This window comes from Varroa destructor, unplaced genomic scaffold (genome assembly GCF_002443255.2).
Source record: "Varroa destructor unplaced genomic scaffold, Vdes_3.0 BEIS01000005.1, whole genome shotgun sequence".
NCBI lineage: Eukaryota > Metazoa > Arthropoda > Arachnida > Mesostigmata > Varroidae > Varroa > Varroa destructor.
In genome coordinates this window covers 7,344,795-7,366,868 of record NW_019211458.1, presented here as the reverse complement: position 1 = coordinate 7,366,868, position 22,074 = coordinate 7,344,795, and the positions used below count along the sequence as shown (strand labels likewise).

Here is a 22,074-nt window from a genome sequence, read left to right as displayed (position 1 = left end):
ACATTAACATGGGCTTCGTTAACCTATTGCCGGGGCGGCAGCTTCCTAACTTTTCCCGAGAAGCTCGCCCCTCCCATAAGAACTCTGCACAGAAGTAGCGCCATCTCGTTCAACCGCCAGAAACTATCATGTTATTTTTGAGTAGTCCTTTTTGTTATTACTTTTGCTTTCGTTCACTGTGTTCAGCCTGTTCCTTTGAGAAAACTATCAAGTTGATGGAATAATTAGGCCGAAATACGGTTTACCTACAGCTGCGCGAAGAAAGATTTAGTTTATATCTAGCGACTAATGAATAAAAATCCATCACTATATATATATACATATATATATATATATATATATATATATAATAGCAAGACCATTGACAGATTTTCGATATGAATGTGTTCATAGTCATCATTTTCACGCTTTAGATAACTCGCATATAAAAGGTAGAAACATGTGAGAATCTATCTCTTTACGCATTGAAAATAGAAATAAAAATATCATACGTAGCACAGGAAGCTAAAAGTACGCTGTTTTTGAAACACACGACATGCCTGGAACGACATGCAGAAGCTTCCGCAAAGGACACAGGTGCAGTTTTCGTGGAGCTCATGTCAGGATTTATTCGGACACAGTACATTATACAGGCCATACACAGCGTGGTGCTATCGATTTTTCCAGCGTGACTCCTTCCACGCCCTGTCCAAGAAACGCTATGTTCGACGTTCAGGCTTGGCTCCTACCGTTGCCGAATGAATTCCGAGTGGGTGAGCGTCCTCGGTAGGCCTTGAGAATACATATCGTACACGTGTAAAATGTCAGATATATATCTATATATAAGGACTCTTTTACTATCAAAACAGTTTTCCCTTGCCCTGTATCTGTGTTGTTTAAAAAAAAAAATCATTGAAATGGGAAAGCTGTGGCCGTTCTTGGACAGTTAGGCCTCGACAATGACGACTTTAGAAATGGCGAAGCATTGCGTAATGTGATGATATTAAACATTTTTCTCGTGTTTCCTGCGTAGACTACGTTTGTAGGGATTACCTGTAGGCAAGCGGCCGACTGCAATTGACGTGCGGAATTCTGTGAAAGGGCTTTCGAATTCTGTTATTGGTAATTCCAGCAGCTGCGTACTGCATGCAATATCAACATGTAGGACCTGTGCTTCGCTAAGACCAGCGTAATCTTGTCAATTTCATGCAATGCCCACAGGCCCAGATAATGGCACGACCTACAGCAAAACCTGTCGTTTTCGAACGGACCGTAAATAATCCACATTAGAAATTTGATTACAGTTCAAGTTCGATGCTCGCTTAACTATAAAATATAATACTTTAGTTTAAACCGTTAGCATATAAAAAGCATATATTTATAGTTTTAGTTATAAGAAACATGAGATCCTCGACGTGGTAAGCTCTGCAAAAAGTCATGTTAAAGCTAAATCGATATGGGCGCCAGCGGCAGTACGACGTTCGGCAATGTCTTGCGGCAATAACAATTATTTCCACTATAAATAATTATATTCTCTACGATGGCAAAACTGTCGCAATTCAAAAATCTTCTTTCAAAAAAAACAGTTTTTGAACGAGCATTACTCTATCTTTAACATAATATTATACTGCATACAATATCTGTGAAACTATTAATAAAGACGAGCATATCTCTATTTTTACTTTAGATAATAATAATAATAATTGTTATTGATTGTGCGTATATCTCGTAAAAAATTTCCAAAACTCCTGAGCAAATTCCATGATCGCAGGCTAGCAGAATCCCATAGCGGAAATGTAGAATAATGCTAAAGTAGGGATGGTAATTTTAAAAGTGTGCACCGAATCGTAAAATGGCCTAGGTGAAAGAGCACCTACCTATACAGAGTGGTTTCAATACGACACATGGATATCACTTATCACAATTATCTTCAGGAGAATTTTGTTTACCTAAAGTTAACCAGCAAATTGTAACTGGTTGTAAATTACCTGCCCAGTCTTAGGTCATTGTCCCAAGATCATTGAGAGATAACCGGAACAAGGTAAAATACGCTGGTTTATCTACGTCATTTATCGGAAAGCAAGGCGTCGTTAGTTATACTGTGTATGCTCTAAAAGACGCTACGTTGAATGTCATTGCTTGACTCAATTGTCGACGCTGTCAGCATTATAGAAACGCTCTGTGAAGGTAACTTAGGGAAGTGCAAGTACATGAATTGAAAATAACGCACAAGCTATTGACGAACGTCGTTGGTATAGCAACAAAAACATTGAAAAAAGATAATGACAACAAAGTTAAAACACTCACTGAACCACCTTCGATAGGCACAGGCATATGGGTTTCTTCCATATCAGGGCGGTTAGGGTTGGCCTAAAATAAAGGGTCGAAATTCTCGTCCTATCCAAAGGTGTTTGATTTCTTCCCAATCCGCGCCATATTATTCAGTCGTTTGTTTATTTTTTTCAAAAAAAAAGCTGCTTAAGGCCAGTTTTAAGCAGTCTGGCCAGCTCCAAGGTAAACTCCTGCCAGTATTGCTGTTAGCTATGACCGTCGAAATGCTTGTATAGGTGCCCTTTAGACTGAACGCGCATATCCGGTAAAGAGAGCTGAAAACGAAACACTTTTTACTGACAAACGATACAGATGATCACTTAAATTTAGTTGCGGGTACGCCTGCAAACATCGCAGGAGAGCAAGTAAAAATACAATGCAAACCATGTTTTACATATACAGATATTACGTTTTGGTTATGTAAGTTATGGTTATGCGTAAAGTTTCAATTTACGTTTCGATAATGTAACACCCCCTATGAAATTTATTTTATCTGATTTTTTTTCCAATTTTAGCAAACGAATAATAATTTATTAGTTCATCTCTAACCACCGAATCATTATTTAGATAGATTAGTAGATAGGTAGAAAGATTTACCGTTACATAAGCAACACCTTTAAACACGGTGAAGTTTCTGCTAGGATAGCTACATTCTTAAAGATTGACTATAACTCATCAAAAAAGCACGTCGTCCACTAAATTCGGTTATTGCCAAAATGTATAATCGCTTGCCTGGATAATACCAATCCTTTCATAAAGCAAGGAGAATCCTTAATTAAAAAAAAACGTTCCTTCAATATTACTTCACTTATCGCATTGCTGAGTCGCCGTATTCTAGGACGGTATCCACATCAATACATATATTAATCTTAAGAAACTAATAAAACAAACTCCTAAAATATAACCCATTTGTAGTAAATAGCCGAGTGTCAAAGGTAGATAGAACATAAGATTATTTAATAAGTTATATATTATTACACTTGGTACATACAAGCAAAAAAGTCAAGACAAACAAATACTGATTTCTTCTCAAGTCGACTGCCTATTTTAAGCAGAAATTCTACATAATAGTACCCAACATAGTACTCTCTGTCGTACTACAGACAGCAGTCGGTTTGGCTCGTTTGGGCAAATGACGGAATGTAGTTGCTTATTGGACCCCTGAATTTGTATAGTAGTCGGACCATGGATGTATCAAATGAGGTACGGTAGAGCGCACTTATACTACGGCCTAAAATAATTTACGTTCGCTAATGGCATAAGAGTTCCACGGCACCTGCGTAACCGCATTTTTTAGCTGTGACAACCACTGATGTCCTACTTTGACGATCATCTTTTAGTGGTTGTAACTCAGTGAATTAATCGTCTGCAGTTTAAGAAATTCCTCGTCAGTGACGTATCTATTGTTACAAGGGGCTTCTTTAAGGGGAAGATTTGAACTATGGGCTTCATGCACGACTGGAATCCCCGTGTGTGGTATATAAATCGATGCATTACGAACAGAAACAGGCTCAAAGGAATGGGGAGGGATTATTTAGCACGAGACTGGAGTTGGCGGTAAATTACATTAATCGTAAAAGTTTTTTCGAAATATTCCATCACCGGCAGGAGTACTGCAACCGTCGGTGGCTGTAAAAATCTTTCAGTGGATGATCGGCAGTTTCCACTCAAAACTGAAATGGCAGATTCTTATAGACAGACAAGGAAGTAAGTATTAGGGCTAAACGGACGCAGGCACTCACATGACACGCGTACAAGTAGGACGTCTATGGCACCGCTACAGCGTTCTACAGTAAAGAGTGACAATTTTTTTTTAGAACAGCATTACTATTTGATCAATGTTTAGTACGAAAATGCTTCGAGTTTTCATTCAACCGATAATAGAAACATTTGAAAATACACACATAGTGTGTTTCACCTGTTTCCAGGCTTTTGCGATTGTCGAATGTTCAAAGGCAGATGAAAACCTTCAAGGCTATAGAGAGAAGTAGCCATAACGTGGGATCTAGCATCGTTGCGGACCAGTTCTACAGTCAGGTATTGCCAGAAACTACAAACATGTTGCTGATATAACTCTTTACGATGCGCAAGTTGCATTTTAAGTGCGCGGGTAAACGCTGACGGATTATCGAGTACATTTATAACGATACACGTAAACCAGGTGAAAGCGGCGCTAGCAAAACGCACCAGCTGGGTTTCAGGCGAAATTTATATCTATCCATCATTTTTGTTAGGACCTCAAGTGTCTATTGTAATATGACGGGTATAATTGCGCAATAGCAACATTTAGAAAAAATTGTCCATCATCGGGATTGTTCTGGACCACACAACGAAAATGTTCCCTTCCATATTTTAGCGTTTTAAAAGCCAAAACGTTACAGCTCATGGAAGAGAGGTATCGATAGGCAGCATGGAGTAAAAATGTTCAGAGCTAAATGGCGCAACATGGCAAACTTACTTTGACAGTCATGTCAGCTGCTAAAAAATCCCACTTCATTGCGCAACAAAGTAAGGGCAAATGGCATTTTCATGCATCGCTGAGGAAAAAAATGGTTTAAAAGTATCTCTACATTGGTATAGTTGTAATTATAAGCTATAATAAATCATGGGTTATAATTATTATATTGTGGGACCTTACAGATGGACTAATTAGCAGATTATTCTGCTAGTCTAAGGTAGACACACGCAAAAAAGCTCGGTCGGAGGATGAAACTAGGTGGACGAATCTGTTACAAGAGCCAGATAAGTCAGTTTCAAGTTATTTAGATATTTATAAATGACGAAGTCGGGTATTAGTTAAACTTACTTGTAGTGCGTGCTGGACTTTCTGGAATAAATGCGATTGAATGGGCGCCGATCTAGCTAGAAACGTCCATCTGTATCTATACGTAATGGATATACCTGCGACGAAGCGAGACGTGATTAGAAGTTACCCTTTGCACCGAATATAAAGACAGTAACAATAGTAAAAGCAACAATAGGAGATATTTCAACGTAATAGAAGTGTGTCCGTTAGTGTTAAGGATATTATCGTTGATTTGTTCGTTCGGACCATTGTACCAATTCGATATATCAGCAATCGCATCACAGCACACAATAACTAACACAAAAACAACTCCGTTGGTAAACATTGCATCGGAAATATAGAAAGCACCAGCTTGTCATAGGGGGAACCTTCAGGGGCGCGAGTAATTCATCTTGATTTGGTACATTGGTCTATCGGTTCGTATCGGAATTGATTTATCACACTAATACCGAACAGTGAAATTTATAGAACTCGTACTGGCCATCTCTGGGAGGGCGACCTAGGCTCAATATCAACTATAGTATCGGTATTTTACGAGCACAAATAGTATTGAATAAAGTGCATCATATCCAACAATGATTTTCAACGACTCCTATCACAGAATTATCTGCGATAACATATAGCACTGCAACAGAACTACACTGGAGCATTTTGACGCCTTCTGGTTAAACGGGAAAGCAAATAGTGTCCGTATTCGGCAGGGAAAGAAACGTGCCAGCAACAGCTAAAGGTTTCATGGCACATTTCGGACTGGGAAGCGAACGACGGCGGGACTTGAGCAAATAATAGGCCTTGCCCCCATTTTGCCCCCCTGCCCCCCCCCCCCCCCAGTGCTAAGGCCGTTGTCTGCTAGGCTGTTAAGTTATCGCTATGCAGAACCGTTACTGCCTCTAGAACAGCCATAGATGCAATATCGCAATATTCAGCTGCCCCTCTTTGAGGAACTTCTTCACGCAAATATGAAGTCGAGTTTCACAATCGACATGAAGCCGTTTAAGGCTCGTTTACAAACTAATAGATACAATCAGTAAAAACATTTATGATCTCTAATCAATAAAAAAAAAACTTAACGATCATCAGCCTGATAAGAGCTAGGTTATTTCTAGCTAGACGTCATGACAGGATAATAGAAATGCAAAACAGCGCTTGCTCTTCCCGTATGACAAGATATACTTGCTAAGCTAAAATGCCACGAATCTAACCATTAAAGGAACATACTGTTAGTAATTATTTAAATGTTATTATAAAAATCGTCTGATCTGATAAAGTTTAGAAAGTTTGCAAGCGAATTCAATACTTTACCAAGATTTTACCGATACAATATCGAATACAGTTTATCTGTCTGAGTGCCATCGTAGGGGTGACGGCAAGCAGCGTGTAACCACCGTTGGTTCCAATCTTGGCGATAATGGAAGTACTACTATAGAAACGCAGATTGAGAAACTCGGGAAATCAGAACGAAAAACTTTGTTGATGCGTTATGTTGATTGGTACAGCGTTAAAATGGTGCTTCCATCTGGTCGTACAAACAGGTGAAGGTATTATTCACAGTGTCCATAGGAGAAAACGTTGTTTATAAAACTTAATACTATCCAACCTTTAGAATTGTTGAGAGACCTACCAGGAGAAAAGATTACGGTAAAACACTGGTTAGTTTTTTTTTTTTCAGAAAAAATAACTGCAACCACTGTCATTCTAGGAGAGGCAATACATGCGTGCATTTGTGTCGTGTACCTGAAGAGACTATATTAGTGGTACACGTAAGGATATATCATGCCCAAAAACAGATTCATTACATACAGAAAGGACGCCAGGCACCATTTTCTAAACGAAGTATTTAATCCTAGACGCTGACAGCGTGTAGAGTTTATGCGATATGATAGTGCGTTGGACTGTACAGCAAATGGATAATATATTTTGATAATTAAAATACGTACGAATATACTTAGACTGGACAAAATTTATGAAGATTTAGACCTTCTAGACAAAAGCATTTTTATTCAATTGCATTTTCACATTGAGACTATGCTTACGTCAACAAACAAGAGGTCTATCAATATGTTCTGTTTTGCTGCGACGTTAAGAAGCGTTTAAGAAGAAGATTAAGGTAGTTGTGAACAGAAAACCTATTTGAATTTATATCTAAAATGTCTCACTTCAATTTTACCTAAAATTCTATGATGTTCTTTAATTAGATGCAGAGTCATTCATTCTCTATGGTGAACGACGCTCGTTTGTCGGATACGTAAAAGGTAAGCATCATACAGGAACGGTGATGCTTTGCCTGCGTAATTGATAATCACCTCGTGATTGCTCGCAAGTTTATATGAAGTTTCGCTAATGCGTTTATGCACCAGTTCTCTTCGTCTAGTCGTGCGGTCAGGAAGAAGTGCGCTTCACCTGAGAAGATTATCTTGAATGCAAAATGAAGGCTGATTTCCTGGCTATTTTTAAGTCGACTTAACTTTACCAGGGGCCGAACATCAAGGTCTTTGTGTAGCACGGTACGACAAGCTTAATTGTTGCGGCCGGCGGGAAATTGGAGTTTTCAGATTTCTTAATATGTCCTTAACTACAGCATTGAAAACTTCAGTGCGGATTGTTAGTACGTGTCTAAGACGTCTACAGAGAAACATCTACAGAGCTGGCGACAAGACGACGCAAAAAGGTCCTGGGAGATACAAAAAGGCCTATCATTTAGTTTCAGAATAACTATTTCTATCAAAGAAAAAGCTCGATAAGCTCAATCTTTTAATTCAAATCGATGAGTGAATGGTGTTCTCTGCCTATTTCTAGGGACAGTATTTTGCTCATATCAGTAGCTTGGTTGTAAGGCAAATATTTGAATCAGTTTGATACATTGAGAATGGCTATCTTTACGATAATAATACATTGTATTTGGAAAGTTGCGTTAATGAAACGAGGCTGCGCAAAAGTATTATGGGGGCCTACAGAATATGAATAAAGCTAATGATTCGGCCGGCCTCGTGAGAGGCTACACAGAGTAGAGCCTGTGTCCTACCTAATAAGGTATAGATATGATCGATGGCTTAACGACGACAAACTAATAGTCAAGGTGCGGGACTATGCAAAGAGCTCACTCGTTAGATAGACAAAAACACCATAAAAAGTTTATTTGAATTGCGCAACTTTATAGGACAGCAGCTTTCTCTGTTTATCCAAATTGTATATCGTTTGCGTGTCGTTGGATGAACTTGAACCATTGAAAGTTTTTGCTCGTTCATAACTAGACGTTTGCCTCTATAAGCTGAGCATATAAACAGCGCCACAGCACCATAACTATTGTGTAATATAATAATATCCTTTTGCCGCTAACAGCTCCCACACGAGCTCAACCTATATCGACCATCGCGAGGCCTGGATTTGGATATGATCTTTTAAGATTGTTCCGAACCGTTTGGGTCAAAATTCCAGGTTTATGTGTAATTATTAAAGCTGTGATTTTTATAGATCTCTTCTAGGTTATATTCGCCAGTTGTTACCTAGACCTCAACAAAAGCACTTCAGGCCAGCTTAACGCATGCAACAATGTCTCTCTTCTGTTATGATATCATCTATAGCAAGTATTTCAGAAGTGACATTCATTTCTGTCCATACATTTATATGGTGGCTCCCTTACTTAGTTGATGTAGGGATCTGACCCAAATTGACGCTTTGGGTTTAGGCTAATTGTCACGAGGAGGGAGGCCAGCGGGTTCCGCTGGAAGAACTTCTTATACGATGTCAAGAAAACTCATAGAATAAAATCTAAAAGACGATACAGTTTATGGGAGTGTTTTCTTTTCGAAATACTTTAATCTAGCTTCGTCTTGCATTTATTTAAAACTTATGTTTCAAATGGGGCAGACATGCTGCGAATATGTTCGATTGCAGAAGGACGACGGCACTGACCGTCTCACTAATTTATGGCTCACTTTGCTGTGGCTCTGTTTAGCAACACTTCGCTTTTAGCGCTTCATGCTTATCGTCGCTGCATACGATATACCGATATATCGGGTACGTAAGGGCAGACGACGAGAACAGAGCAGGTACAGTTCCGGCCTACGAATGATGGTCTGTTTACTATCGTTCCACTTTTCCTACAGTTTATACCCAACAGACTTCCAACCCACATCCGCGCTGTCAGTGGCGAGTGCCGCTAAATTCTAAACGCAAATTGAGGATTTGAATGTGCATTAAACGAAGATGGCGTCCGACCTGATACGGTGCCATCATCAACGGCAATATCAGAAATGTTGACGCATGCGCCTTTCTGTCAGATGAAGCAACGTTCTCCTTTCCCCCAATGGATGGTCATTCGCTGACATGAGGAAGTAGGCGGTGGTAGGGATAGAGCAAGCCGAGCCAGCGCCTGCTGACAGCGGTAGCTGAAATGTCGTGTAGCCTGCACTTGGTCGAAAAGCCTACAGGCGGAGTAGGCCCATTCTGCGTCTGTCTGCCTTCTCTTTTTCTGGGAGAGATTTAAATACGGCCATCCTTGCAGCTTCCTAGATGGAGACCAATAGAGTCATTAACAGCTATCCTATACACAGAAACGATGGAGAAGTGAGCCAGCGATGCCTATTGATTACCACAACTATGCTAACTGACCCACAAACATCTAACCGGCGACAAAACCCTTTCATTTCGGTGCACCGCTGCGGCAGCGATTGTATGCAGCTGGTAGTTAGAGACACTCATAGAGACAACAAGAGGCCAGAGCGATGCCTGTCTGTCCATCTTAGAGAGGAATCGTTTCGCCCTCAACCGTTTGAAGGGGCAATGTGCCACAGGAGTAGTGGTCGCGAGCTCACGGGTGGTTTGGTATTAGTGGATTTGCGATTCGAGAGCCGCTTAAGTGAGTCTAAGGGAAAGGAAACCACCTCGAGCCTAGGCCGAGTGCAGGCCCAGGGAAAACCAATCAGCTTGCGTAGCTTACCGCCAAACCAACTGTAGAACGAACACGAGTGCTACGATTTCGAAAGCTGCTTCACTGAAGTGTCGTAAGTTTGTTTACCTCACTCGTCGCAGCCGATAAGTAAGTCGCTTAACTGTTTGATATCCGATAAGTAATAGGTTCGTATCAGTTTCATTATATTAAGTTTTCAACACAGGTAGCCCTACGCGCGCGTATTGTAAAAAACATACACTTCTTGACCGCTGATGTTTAGCTAAATTTCGCATTGATGCCTTTTGTAGAATTACGGACCCCCATTATTTACTTCAGGTAGAGTTGATATTGGCAGCTGCTACAGCCGACCCTTCATATAGTAACACGAGATCACAGCCACATGCTTGCAAATATGTACCAATATAAACATGTAGGTAAGCTACATTTGTACTATAACCAATAATAGCTAATACGATAAACTGAATAGAATAAGAAAAATAAATACGTGTGATCGTTCAGCATACATTTAAATATGTGGAGGATACATGGAACGACCAGTACGTCATGACTGTCCTATTACATCCGCACCCCATCATCTTTTCAGTGGCAATATGTCGGCCGGCTTTCGGTGAATCAGCCCACGCATCAATGATGGGGAATTTTGAGACTTTATTCTAACGAGGTGACGCCGTGTTCCCAAGCGGTCTAGCTGATTTTTTCCTAAAGACGTAGATTGCGAACGCATCGTATGTATCATTTTGCCACATCAGTTCGTTTTCATCTTATATCAGCGTGCATATATAATATATTTGTCCGCCACTGTTTCTGTAAAAAGCAAAAATTGCCACTGGAATATACTACCTTATATCCCTCAAGCATTTTTATTCGATAGGCACTCTAGTTAAGCGCAATAACATTGTCCGGGTACTGCCCCGATTCCGCAGCGTTTGTTTACGCGGAAAGTTGTCTAGGTAACGCAGGCTCCTATAGTAAAGGGCGTAGCAGGGCAAGTTTACTCTTCTACGGCTGTAAGCTCAGTAATTATTATATGCCTATATTTACTGCGGCTTCCGCTAAAACATTTTCTACATGCAATCTATGAGTTATTTAACAGCTACTAAACGGTGTGTTAAAAACTTTTTCATATCGCCAATAATTTAATTCTTTTTAATTTCGCAAATTGTAATTCGTGCGTGTTGCCATGCGAGGACCCTGTCACTTCAGCTTAATGTTTCGAGAACGATTTATTTTGCTTCAGGAGGCCGTACCTCACGCGTCAGCGTATTGCAACCGCTAACCGGCATCCTTGGAGCGTAACGCCGGTTTCGTGTCGGCGGAACGAACACCAAAGCTGTCTCGTTCCTTGAGCCACTCTAATATACGTGGTAGATAGATCGTAGTTAGGCAGAGCTTTGCTAAAGCCCATTTGATAAATACTAAAACCCACTTAATAAGAAATTTATTCGGAAAGGCAGTATTCTAGTCGATCACTGTTTGGTTACCTATTCCTATACCTCTCTATGTTTTAAGTCTCACGTCTGGTGTCGCCGTCAGCTATCCCTACAGACGGCTGGCTCACAGCACGAAATAAGGCGACCTATACAAAGGTCGTACGAGAAACTTTTCCGTACTTTATGGTACAAGCCACTAGCTAGTTTTATAAACTTTTTTTGTGCTATCGTAGAATCACTACCCTGTACCTCTATATAATGCTGATCCATGTAATGTAACCTAATCGATGTAGGTGTTTATTTTTCTTGTCCCTTTGACAAATTCTACAAGTTGATCTGGGCCACGCAGTGACCAAGCAACACCGTAAAACCGTTAAGTAAACCTTTTCTGGGAGACGCTATATGTTGTTGGGTCTGTCATGACGGCAACCAACGCTTATCTTCTCCCCATGAATATTGAACACGATAATTGGAGTCACAGATAATCTGTATAGGTACCCAGAATAAAAGTGCCTAACTCGCTCTATTGTTTAAGGCTGACGTTAGCGATGATGCGATTCCTAATTGTACCGCTGTTAGGACAACCGATAAAGTGCTTTGAAGGTTAATAGCATGGGCGTGTGGGAAGCATGTTGGGCGTCAGTTATTTTTATTGGCACGTCGTACATATGCACTGACAAACCCAGCAGCGTTTCAGTTTATTTGATCCGGGTCGAGGAAGGCGTTTGGACATATCCAAATATTCCACTGAAACTCTTTTTCGTAGTGACTACGAAGAGGTAACGGCTCTCTTGGTATTTAACCGATGTTGTTATTAGACAATAGTACCATGCTGATATTCATCGATCGTTCAGGATATCAGAAATGTATCGCAAAATTGGATGTTTTTCATACAGACACATCGTGCCCAAAATAAAGGTTAACATTATCAACAAACCGTAAAATAATTCAGGTCAGGCATCTGCACACAGCTGCCGTATCTTATTTTTCGTGCTGTACGGCGTCCGTGGCGTATGTCTAAAATGTTGAGCTCTAAAGTTAGACACTCAGAGAGCGCCTTATTACACGCTGTGAATTATTGTCGTAGATTAGCTTGGCCCACTTTTTGGATGGATTATTTTTTAAGAAGAATCGAGCCTCAACGGAGCCATAAATCAAATAAACATATCTTCATCATATGAACTCAACAAGCAAAATCCTTATAAGAAGCTTGCAATGAGCTGACGGATTAGCTGAACTGAGCTTCCTGAATAAATGTTCCTTCATCATCACACACCTGCTGTTCTAAGCCCTGGATTGGAACCGTATCTACATCGCCATTTCTGTTTCGAGATAATCCAATGGAACAACAGCGCGGTATCTCCAAGTCCCTCTATTAGAGTGCGGCCCAAGATGCGGGAAGCAGTGCCTGAGGGAGAAGCTATATATTAGCTAGCGGGTGTGATGTGATTTATTGATAAATCAATAAAGATAGATCTGGCAGATGTTGGACTTCGATGTCGAGCTACGCAGCTCGAAATAAAACTTCATTAATACTGATAAAAATTCGTTTTCTGTTGCTTCACGTTCGACGCTGCCTTCAAGCAGTAGAGCAAATTGCAGATGGGACTGTTAACCCAGCGAATACGCGGTCAGTCGAATTCGTGAACGCAAACTGTGTTTCTTCCCTATGTAGAAAACATCAAATTAGTATAGAGCGCTGTAGAAGTAGATCAATATGAATTTGGCTGTGTTTAGCTAACATATTCACCTGTACGGAAACAGATCCCTTGCTGCGAATGAGCATATACAGGACTAACAATCAGATGAACGATTTCCCAGTTCTGGCCGTAAGAAACTGCTCTGAAAATTTCGCACGGTGCAACGGTAAACCTTTTATTTGAGCCGCACAAAAGCTTATTGATTTCTATCCGAGTGAGTCGAGCGAAAATAGCAAAGCACTTTGCAGGCGAAAGTTTATGTAACTTGCTATAAATCGTAAGTAATGTGGGCTATAGTTAATTCAATCATAAGCGCCTTTCTTTATAATAATAAGTTTTTTTTATTCCAGGCAAGATGACTATCGAAGTGTCAGATCATCATTTATCAAAAGTGCAGGTTGACGCTAAGACCGTTAGCAGCTTTAGCGGAAATAATAAATTATCGAGAACGCGGAGACAGACATGTGAGTTCGCAATTTCCGTGTGATCTCCGCGAAGTTAGGCATACTTAAACGAAGTTTGCGACTGATCTCTGAACAATACTTACTAAGTATTATTTTCCTTAAAAGCTACGCATATGAGTGACTGTAACTTAGAGAAGATCTGAGTGTTTTTTGTTAAACAATTTGGTACTTGCAAAATTTTATTAATGCTCAAAAATAATGGAATTAGATAACTTAACTAATGGATGAGGTTGGTCTTCCCTATTTTTTAGGCTGGTTTCAATACCGCTACGCATTAATTGTTCTAAGCTTTTTTGGCTTAGCGTTAGTGTATGGGATGAGGGTGAGCTTCAATGTGGCTTTGGTTGGCATGGTCAATCAGTCGGCAATTGCAAAAGGGGTTCAAACAGGAATGTGTCCGAAGCTACAGGATTCACTCGTCACAACAGTCAATCTTCAGAACGAGAGTGAGACGTATAGGACACAACACCAAGTTGAGGAGAAAAAGGTCACCGTCCGATTTTACGTGATAACAGACATTCCTTTGTTAACGTACCCATGATTTTCTATACGAGTAGACGTTTGGGTGGTATATGTGTGTGAAACGGTCACCATTATTAATAGTATATTATTGTTTTGATTATAATTATCTGGACTCAATTGATGTATCAGAAGCTGGTAACACAAAGGCTTCAAACAATATAAACGGCCAATTCGTTACTTTCAGAGCTGCCTAACTATTCGTTGTTAGTTCGACTAATTTCCCAAATGGTCTAAGTATGCTCTCAAACTATTTTTCGTCGATCATCAAAATGTAGTCTTTCGATGGTCGTATGACACGTCTTTTTTTTGTTGTAACCTCTAGAATGTGACATGGCCAAGTTGTTGAGGGCTAATTTAAGGTATCTTGTTTTTATTCTATTTGCCCTGATCTGCATTTACCTACTCCAGGACGGACCATTCAAATGGGAGCTGTATACTCAAGGTATCATTTTAGGAGCCTTTTATTACGGGTGAGTAGATATTCCAGTGGACAATTAGCATATTGTCAATTTGACAACGACAAGATTTGCTCACGATAGGCGTATCTATATATTATCTACTTGTCACTAACGTATGCTCAAAATAGACCCAGTGAGCTAGCTCTCATAGCCACCAGAATATCGATAGGGGTGAAGCTGTGCATTTCGTCCTCTCAAACCTGGATAGTTAAAAGGTTACTTCTAGTTAGGCTTTATTTTATTCTTTGATTACAGATCCTGCTTGTAATTTTTTTATTGTAGTAACGCTTACGGTCCAATTTCCAGCTACATCATTACGCCAATACCGGGCGGTCGTTTGGCTGAAAAATACGGAGCGAAATGGCTGTTTGGAGGCGGCACCCTGATTACCGGATGTCTCAATTTACTTATTCCTGTAGCCTCAGTATACGCAGGCTCCACCGGCCTGATTATTGTCCGGATGCTTCAAGGCCTTGCGGAAGGTATGTGTGCCACTTATTAGGAAACCGCTAAACATTGTGCGTATTTGTCCCGGAAGGCGCCATTTAAGTTTCTGCCGAATAATTTTACGTTTGTATTTGCTAGCTAAGTTATTTATTATTTTATGGGTTATGCCGTTGCAGGTGTAACCTACCCTGCAATAGAAGCCCAAATAGCGCATTGGATTCCGGCAAACCAAAGGGCAACAGCTGTTGCCCTCACCCATACGGGTGGATTCTTTGGCATTGCTATCGGCATGTACGTCTCGGGTGTTTTGGCAACTAGCGATATATTTGGCGGTTGGCCATCAATATTCTATATTTTCGAAATCTGGACAACTATATGGTTCGTGTTCTGGGCCTTACTGACATCTAACCGACCCGAAGATCATCCGTGGGCTTCACAAGAGGAAATCGATATGATCCTGTATAACCTAGGCGATCAAAAGCCAACTCATGTATGTGGATAGAGATGAAAGAAAACATACGTTGAATTGCTAATGGTCATTTAGGTAACTAAACTAGCAGTCTTTGCTAAAACTTGATTATCTACTCAGCGAATTTTAACTTAAAGAGTATTAACGGGGCTATCTAGAGAATATACGCTTTTTTTTTTTTTACAGTCCGTTGTATTCGGAAGCCATTCTAATTCGGTGGTTATTTTATTGTGAAATAAACTAACTACAAATAGTACAACTACTTGTAGTTCAATACGTTTCAATAACATATTCTTTCGTGTCACCAGGCTGCATATACTCCGTGGAAGAAAATTTTTACGTCTCCTGCTGTTTTTGCCGTGATTTGTGCACACTTCGGCACACATTGGCTGCAGTACATACTGGTCACCGAGCTTCCTACTTACCTCGGAACCGTACTCAACTTCAATATTTCCGATGTAAGTGCGAAAGTTAAAATCCTAGGCTAGTTACCAAACTGGTCATCCCATCACAGTTTGGAAACTGCACGAACTTAGGATTTATATAGATTGTGGAATTAAATAAAACAGAGTTACAGTTGTTAAAACGGAAAATACGAAAGCAACCGCGCAAACTGTTGCTGAAAGGTCTGATGTTTCTAGCAAGTAATGATTGCTTACACCGTTAATCATTAAGTACCTTGAATGAGAGATAGACAAACGTCTGTTATTTTTACTAATTATCACACATATATACATAACCAGGCGCCATATAATCGTGCGTAACCAACTAATCCATAATAATCAGCATAATCATTGTCATCATCATAGCTTTTATATATTTTTGTCTTGCTATGTCTACGCGTATTTCTTGAGCGGTAGTGCGAAACGCTCAGCGAGGCCAGATCAGTTTGACTGGTGGTACGTCTGTGTTATGTCTGTTAAAGTACTCTTGTCCACCAGATATCGGCCTTCGCAAGATAGTGAAAGTATTCTGTCGATCGAAGACAGGTGATGAATGCGAACAAAAGCTACGCACGTTTTTATCGTTCATTGACGTCAAGCCTTCTAATTGTTCTTCGTAGGGGGCATAGGTTTTATGTGGGGCCATAGCTGAAGAAATGTATACAGTGTAACTTCATTGTAGGGATCCATTATGAAGATCCAAATTTTAGGGGTGCAGTTTCGAAGCCCTTTGTGTAGCTCAGCCAAGAACTAAAATGTACCTGTTTATTGTTTACTTTCAAATAATAGAACGGACTCTATTCCTCGCTACCCTATATGGGTGCGATTATCGCAGGAGTTTTCTCGGGCCCCTTAGCTGACTGGATGCGCAGACGTAACTTTATGACTGCAACCAACATTCGGAAGCTTTTCAACGGATTAGGTGGGAAGTCATCGAATAACTTTTATCTTTTTTCCTTTACCATCGTTCCACTGAAACACGTCTCTTATAAAGACTATCATTTGTGATCTTTTCGTAAAAATGGTCATCAGTTAATCTATTCTTTGCTTTGAATTGTGGAATTGCTTTTCAAGCTCACGTGGTCCCTTCGATCATGCTTATTTGCGTTGTGTGGGTGGCTGGATGCGACGGGGGCCTTTCGCTCGTCCTGTTTGTCATAGCTGGTACAATTCGAGGCATCTCGGAGGCTGGCTATATGTGCATACCTCTTGACATGGTGCCTGACTACGCTGGCACCGTCCTTGGCTTATGTGTTTGCATTGGGAACACCACCGGCTTCATTGTCCCCTGGGTTACCGGCGCATTCATAAACGTTGAGGTAAGTACATCGTCTTCACCCTACCTAACATGTTTGCGTACATTCACTATCTGGTATTCGTATGTATACTTATTTCGTCAGATATTTCAATAAACTATATCCTACAAGCCGTCGAATGTTACTTATTTCACTTACTTACTTAACATTTGAATAAGACTTACGTTCACTGTTGACAATGCCTAGCGTATGCTTAATTTCTATGCGTTAAAAAGTTTGCCGATTCTGAGTGAACTAGCTACTGTTTGTATTCCAGAACTCAACGACTCTGTGGTCGTACGATTTCTACGTGGCAGGCGGAGTAGGACTTGTAACAGGTCTCGTGTTCCAGTTGTTCGCGTCAGCTGAAGTTCAGGAGTGGGGCATCGCACCCAAAGATTCTTCGACAGAAGAGCAAAGGGCCAGTAGCCGAAACGACCACTATAAACCACCGCGCAGTGCAGATTGGAAAATGGTTCGAACGAGCCCAGCGTAGACTTTTCTTATGTCTTGGCCGGAGCTTTTCGTGCTCCATTGTTTAAATCGCGTACGTCGTCTCCAAGTCCATTGTACAATTGCTATACCCCTATAGTATCAATTATTTATTGACTAAAAATTTCACTAATAGGAGTCGGAAATCAAGACGTGACGTTTGTGGGTAAAATCCTTAGATATTCAGCAACCTCCAGCGTCAAGCGCCGTGTGGCCTGAGATTTCCAAAGCATCACCTAGGTCGACCTTGTCAAGCTAGACATACAATCGTTAGTAAGATCTCTATAAACGACCTATTCATTTCAAGACCCGCACAGAATTGGAATAGCAAAAAACTAGTGACAGAGAAGAAAGGCAACCAGAGTAGTTGACCAGCCGAGTTTATCTGACTGGCCATTTTGCTGTTCGACTGTATATTAATCTTAAAAAAAAACTTTTTTTGTTTTTTTTTTTACTATTAATTAATGTCGAATTTAAAGTAAGCATGAGGCAGAAAAGAAAAGACAAACCGAAATATAGGAAGATATCATCCTGGGCTGCTTGCTTTGTTTATGTGAAACAATATTTGTCCGACAACTGATGTCCTCTATCCACATTAAGTGACCTCCTATTTACAGAAAGTGAAGTAGTCCTGACATATCAATCATTATGCGTGTATATATACTGTATATATATTGCTGAAAAAGGTACTAACGTTCTATAGTGTTCTCTGTATAAATTAAAGTAACAACAACAAATGTTCTTTTATTAATTGTGGTAATATTCGTATCATTATTCAGCTGTTAGCTAGTGTAAGCAAGACATATTTCATGGCACTGAAAGCTCTGCAGGCAAGATTTTTTCTGTTTTCAGTGCTCGCATACGTTTTTTTTTATGTATCCTATTATCTCTCAACTCACTCAACAACCCGACGTTATTTATTTATTTTTTTTTATATAGTCTCTAGTTTACTTATTCTAACAGGATGGTCAGATAATATTAGCTAATAATACTCCTGTAGATAAAATAAGTTAATATTAGGTAGAAAGAAGTAAGTATCGAGTCCATTTCGCGATCTAACGATGGAGCAGGTTACGATACGGTGTATACTAATTTGTAGAAGCAGGGAAAATGAGGCTAAATGACGATATAATGAAAAAATGTTATGGCTCAATAATTGCGTATCTGTCGTTTGTAAAAAAAGTTTCGTTACCCTTTTTCGCTTGAATAAGTCAATATAAAAACTGACAGTTTTTGGCTAATATTTCAAGAAGGCTTTAATAACTTCAGCTCAATGAGCACTCGTTTAGCAGGATGAGAGAAATCCATGAAGTTTTATTACTTTATTGCGAACTTGCTGCGGAATAATTGGTTTAGAAGTGAACGTCAAAAAACAGAAAATTATCAAGGAAGTATTGAGCTGAATAGCAAGCGGTCTGCGTCGACGTCATGGACGTGTACAAAGCTAGTCGTGTACTAAGTACGAGAACCATCTTGTGAACCACCTTCCGTGAAGTCTGTGACAAAATGGCGCAATCGTTTGTCAAATTATTTTTTCAGTTGAAACTATGAATTGAAATGTTAACAGAATAGGAGATCACTGAACGCATAATTCCTTTACACGTAAATTTTGGCAAAAGCGTTGGGCAAGGATGTATCGTTACCCAATGTATTGCGAGTATTTCGAAAAGTATACCTTTACAGTAATGTAGGTGGTGTTACTACAAGGTACGTAAACCCGAGTTCTTCACTGCACTCATGATACGACTCATAGAAGGTCCCTGATTAGGTAGATTCACTCTTACATATAGATGTTTATGTTTATTGTTTGTAACCTCTCAAGGTCTTGTCATTTTTTTTTGCTGAAATATTCAGGTATTTTAAATTCATCGGTGCTTGTTGCTGTAGTCTTCAGTTACGATAATGTAAGAAGTAACATCGGGAGACCTACAGCCCGTCTACCATAACGGCATCTTCCATATAAGCAATTAGGCAGAAGGACCTTAGCCATCGATCGCTTTTAGCCGTAATGGTCAACGTAATGACCCCTACATTATGCGATGTAGTGTATTTAAGCGGTAAAACGCGTTCATTGCATTAGTTGACATGCACAAGCTTGACTATATAACTAAAGACTCCGAAAATTCTGGAAATTGAAGTTAGTGATTGTTTAATATATATATATATATATATATATATATTCATCAGGGATATAAACCAAAATCAAACGTACCAGGCACTCTGAGCTAAAGGGCGGATTTGAGTGAGCTCTGGATCGTCATTGGCAAGCTGTGAAAATTAGTAAAAACTGAGACCTGTCGATTGATTACCGAATGAAGAATAACTTAAGTGTAATATTAACTGAAACATTTTTCTAATTACGTGTCGCGCATACTTTCAATGTCAGGAACTAACACAATGGTTTCCTTATGGATTATCACTGACCGCTGTCGATAACCAGTCAACGTCAAAATGATCAAAGTCTTTACAGAAAAAATGTATGTTTCACCGTAGCACACTATTGGTTGCATAATTCAGAGAACTTTCTGATGATGCCGGCGCTCAACAAACCGTCACTAGTGTTGGGCGCAGAATAGCATGCAAAGCGTACGAAGCCATTATTAGAGAGGGCATAAAGGGCAACGGTTCATGTGTCAAGCATGATTTCCACACTATTTCAAAGGCTTCTTAACTGGTATCAGGACCCCACCGTCTTTTGAGGCTTGATATGGTCAAAACGATCCGATAAAGGTTATCAATGTAATCAGGCCCTTGAAATGATAGGCTGTGAGGAAGGCTATAACGGCGCAGGCTATCACATTTTACTGGTTTGGCAAACGACTGTGTATAAAAAAACAGGCGTTTAAAGTCTAGAATCAAGGCTTATTTTCGCGGGTGGAACCTGGATAGTGAGTTCTATTGTCATGGGTACATGAGCTTGAATACTTGCGACCTCTAAAAATGGAAGAGTCTCACCCTGAAACTTTGCCCTATCTCTAAGTGCATTTATTGCAACTACATCGATAATCGAACTTGTTATATGCCCCCGACAAAATCGACATCGAAATGAGATCGACTATTCGAAGTCCGCAATCGTGCCTTCTACGGGCGTTGCAGTCGCCGACAATGACTAGTAGAGAAACAGAATGAGGAAACACCGCTTTCAGGCCGCTCACGTGTTCCTCCATTAGTGCGAACATTAATTCAGAATCAGCCTATCGGACAAAGATTGTTACGAAGCAAAGTAGTTGGCCACGAAAGCAATGATATTCTTTTTGATTATGCATCGCACGAGGCTGCCTATCCTATAAATCTATGTACTTACATACGAGGATCCCTCCACTAGGATTTACTGTCCTATTGCTTTTCAGTGGGGCGTATCCTATAAAGTATAAATTCAGTAGGTTTAGCAAGCCAATTGGTCAACAATGCGTTGGCACGAGGAAGGTTGTACTGTTCAGGGCTTCCGCGGAGAAAAGTGCCAGAACTGCTGGCCCCCACCATTTTGCCATATGATCGTTAGGGTTTCTTGAAATATGGTCTTGCTACGTGTTATTTGATCATCTTCGCGAGCGGCCGCGATGATCGGAGGCGCGGCGTCCTGAAACCAGCTCTCCTATGGTCAATCCCACCAAAACCTGTTCCCTGAAATAGTCGACCTTAAGTAAGGATTAAACCTGTTGGCTCTAGTCCATCTGCTGTATGTGGTGCTTCGGTTCTCACCAGCGAATCCTCCAAGGCAGCAACGCGGCTTTTCCGTGAAGCGTTATTTGCCTATAACTTCTATCGCCTTTCATTTTTCTTTTAGTACATTTTAGTAAAAAAGAAAAGCATACAGTAAGTAAAGTAGCATAAATACGCTTCACGAGATGCAGCATAATCTGTTAGCGTGGAAAGTACTTCATAATTTTTGAATAACAAACCATGTTTTGTCCGCTTCAAGTATTTCTGACAAATCTGACTTTGGTCTGTACAATATATAATGTTTGAAAAATTTATGTTTTGCTTGTGTCATGTGATTTTGCTATTACGTACGGAGAGGTATTTATTTAGTCGTGGGACTATCAACATATATAGTATATTGTAGGGTGCTGAGATATATGCCTTTAAATTTCTGTTCAAATAAATCAGCTAGACTAAATTAATTTGTTTCTACTTTAGGCATTTTTTCGTCGTCACTTCATCAACCGACAATAGGCCGCCACTTTGACCTTTTTATTCAGGGTCCTCTAGATATATATATACATATATATGAAAGATCCGTCTTTTCCTAATCTTGTGCGAAGTAGTACCTTCGTTATTTAAACCTCTGTTAAAGTAGACGCATTATCTTCAAGGATCCATCGA

General features: G+C 40.1%; 1 protein-coding gene and 1 long non-coding RNA gene across 7 annotated transcripts; one reads left to right on the top strand and one right to left on the bottom strand.

The window, feature by feature from the left end:
• Nucleotides 1-551: 551 nt before the first annotated feature.
• Nucleotides 552-6,718, bottom strand: LOC111251745 (uncharacterized). Of its 4 annotated transcripts, none has more exons than XR_015329138.1 (5): nucleotides 4,215-4,420; nucleotides 3,913-3,998; nucleotides 2,287-2,585; nucleotides 1,033-1,231; nucleotides 552-771 (listed from the first exon to the last, which is right to left on the bottom strand). It is a non-coding gene; the product is annotated as an uncharacterized LOC111251745 (long non-coding RNA). The 4 variants fall into 4 exon arrangements; XR_015329137.1 differs by lacking the exons at nucleotides 3,913-3,998; nucleotides 4,215-4,420 and adding exons at nucleotides 5,117-5,211; nucleotides 6,419-6,718 and having other exon boundaries at nucleotides 553-771; XR_015329139.1 differs by lacking the exon at nucleotides 3,913-3,998 and having other exon boundaries at nucleotides 554-771; nucleotides 4,215-4,417.
• Nucleotides 6,719-9,617: 2,899 nt separating this feature from the next.
• On the top strand, nucleotides 9,618-18,508 carry LOC111251639 (dietary and metabolic glutamate transporter-like). Of its 3 annotated transcripts, XM_022808395.2 has the most exons (11): nucleotides 9,618-10,154; nucleotides 10,612-10,753; nucleotides 13,509-13,622; nucleotides 13,874-14,109; nucleotides 14,553-14,614; nucleotides 14,909-15,084; nucleotides 15,226-15,539; nucleotides 15,827-15,976; nucleotides 16,751-16,883; nucleotides 17,036-17,280; nucleotides 17,534-18,508. In XM_022808395.2, the coding sequence occupies exons 3-11, from the start codon at nucleotides 13,514-13,516 to the stop codon at nucleotides 17,750-17,752; spliced, it is 1,644 nt and encodes a 547-aa protein (XP_022664130.1). In that variant the 5' UTR covers nucleotides 9,618-10,154; nucleotides 10,612-10,753; nucleotides 13,509-13,513; the 3' UTR covers nucleotides 17,753-18,508. The 3 variants fall into 3 exon arrangements, with proteins under 3 accessions (XP_022664130.1, XP_086846624.1, XP_022664129.1); XM_086990498.1 differs by lacking the exon at nucleotides 10,612-10,753 and having other exon boundaries at nucleotides 9,618-10,119; XM_022808394.2 differs by lacking the exon at nucleotides 10,612-10,753.
• Nucleotides 18,509-22,074: the final 3,566 nt, after the last annotated feature.

Coding starts and splice junctions, on each gene's coding strand:
- LOC111251639 (XM_086990498.1), top strand. CDS start 13,514: ATGACTATCGAAGTGTCAGATCATCATTTATCAAAAGTGCAGGTTGAC. Junction 14,110..14,552: donor ACCAAGTTGAGGAGAAAAAG/GTCACCGTCCGA, acceptor TACCTACTCCAG/GACGGACCATTCAAATGGGA. Junction 14,615..14,908: donor TTAGGAGCCTTTTATTACGG/GTGAGTAGATAT, acceptor TCCAATTTCCAG/CTACATCATTACGCCAATAC.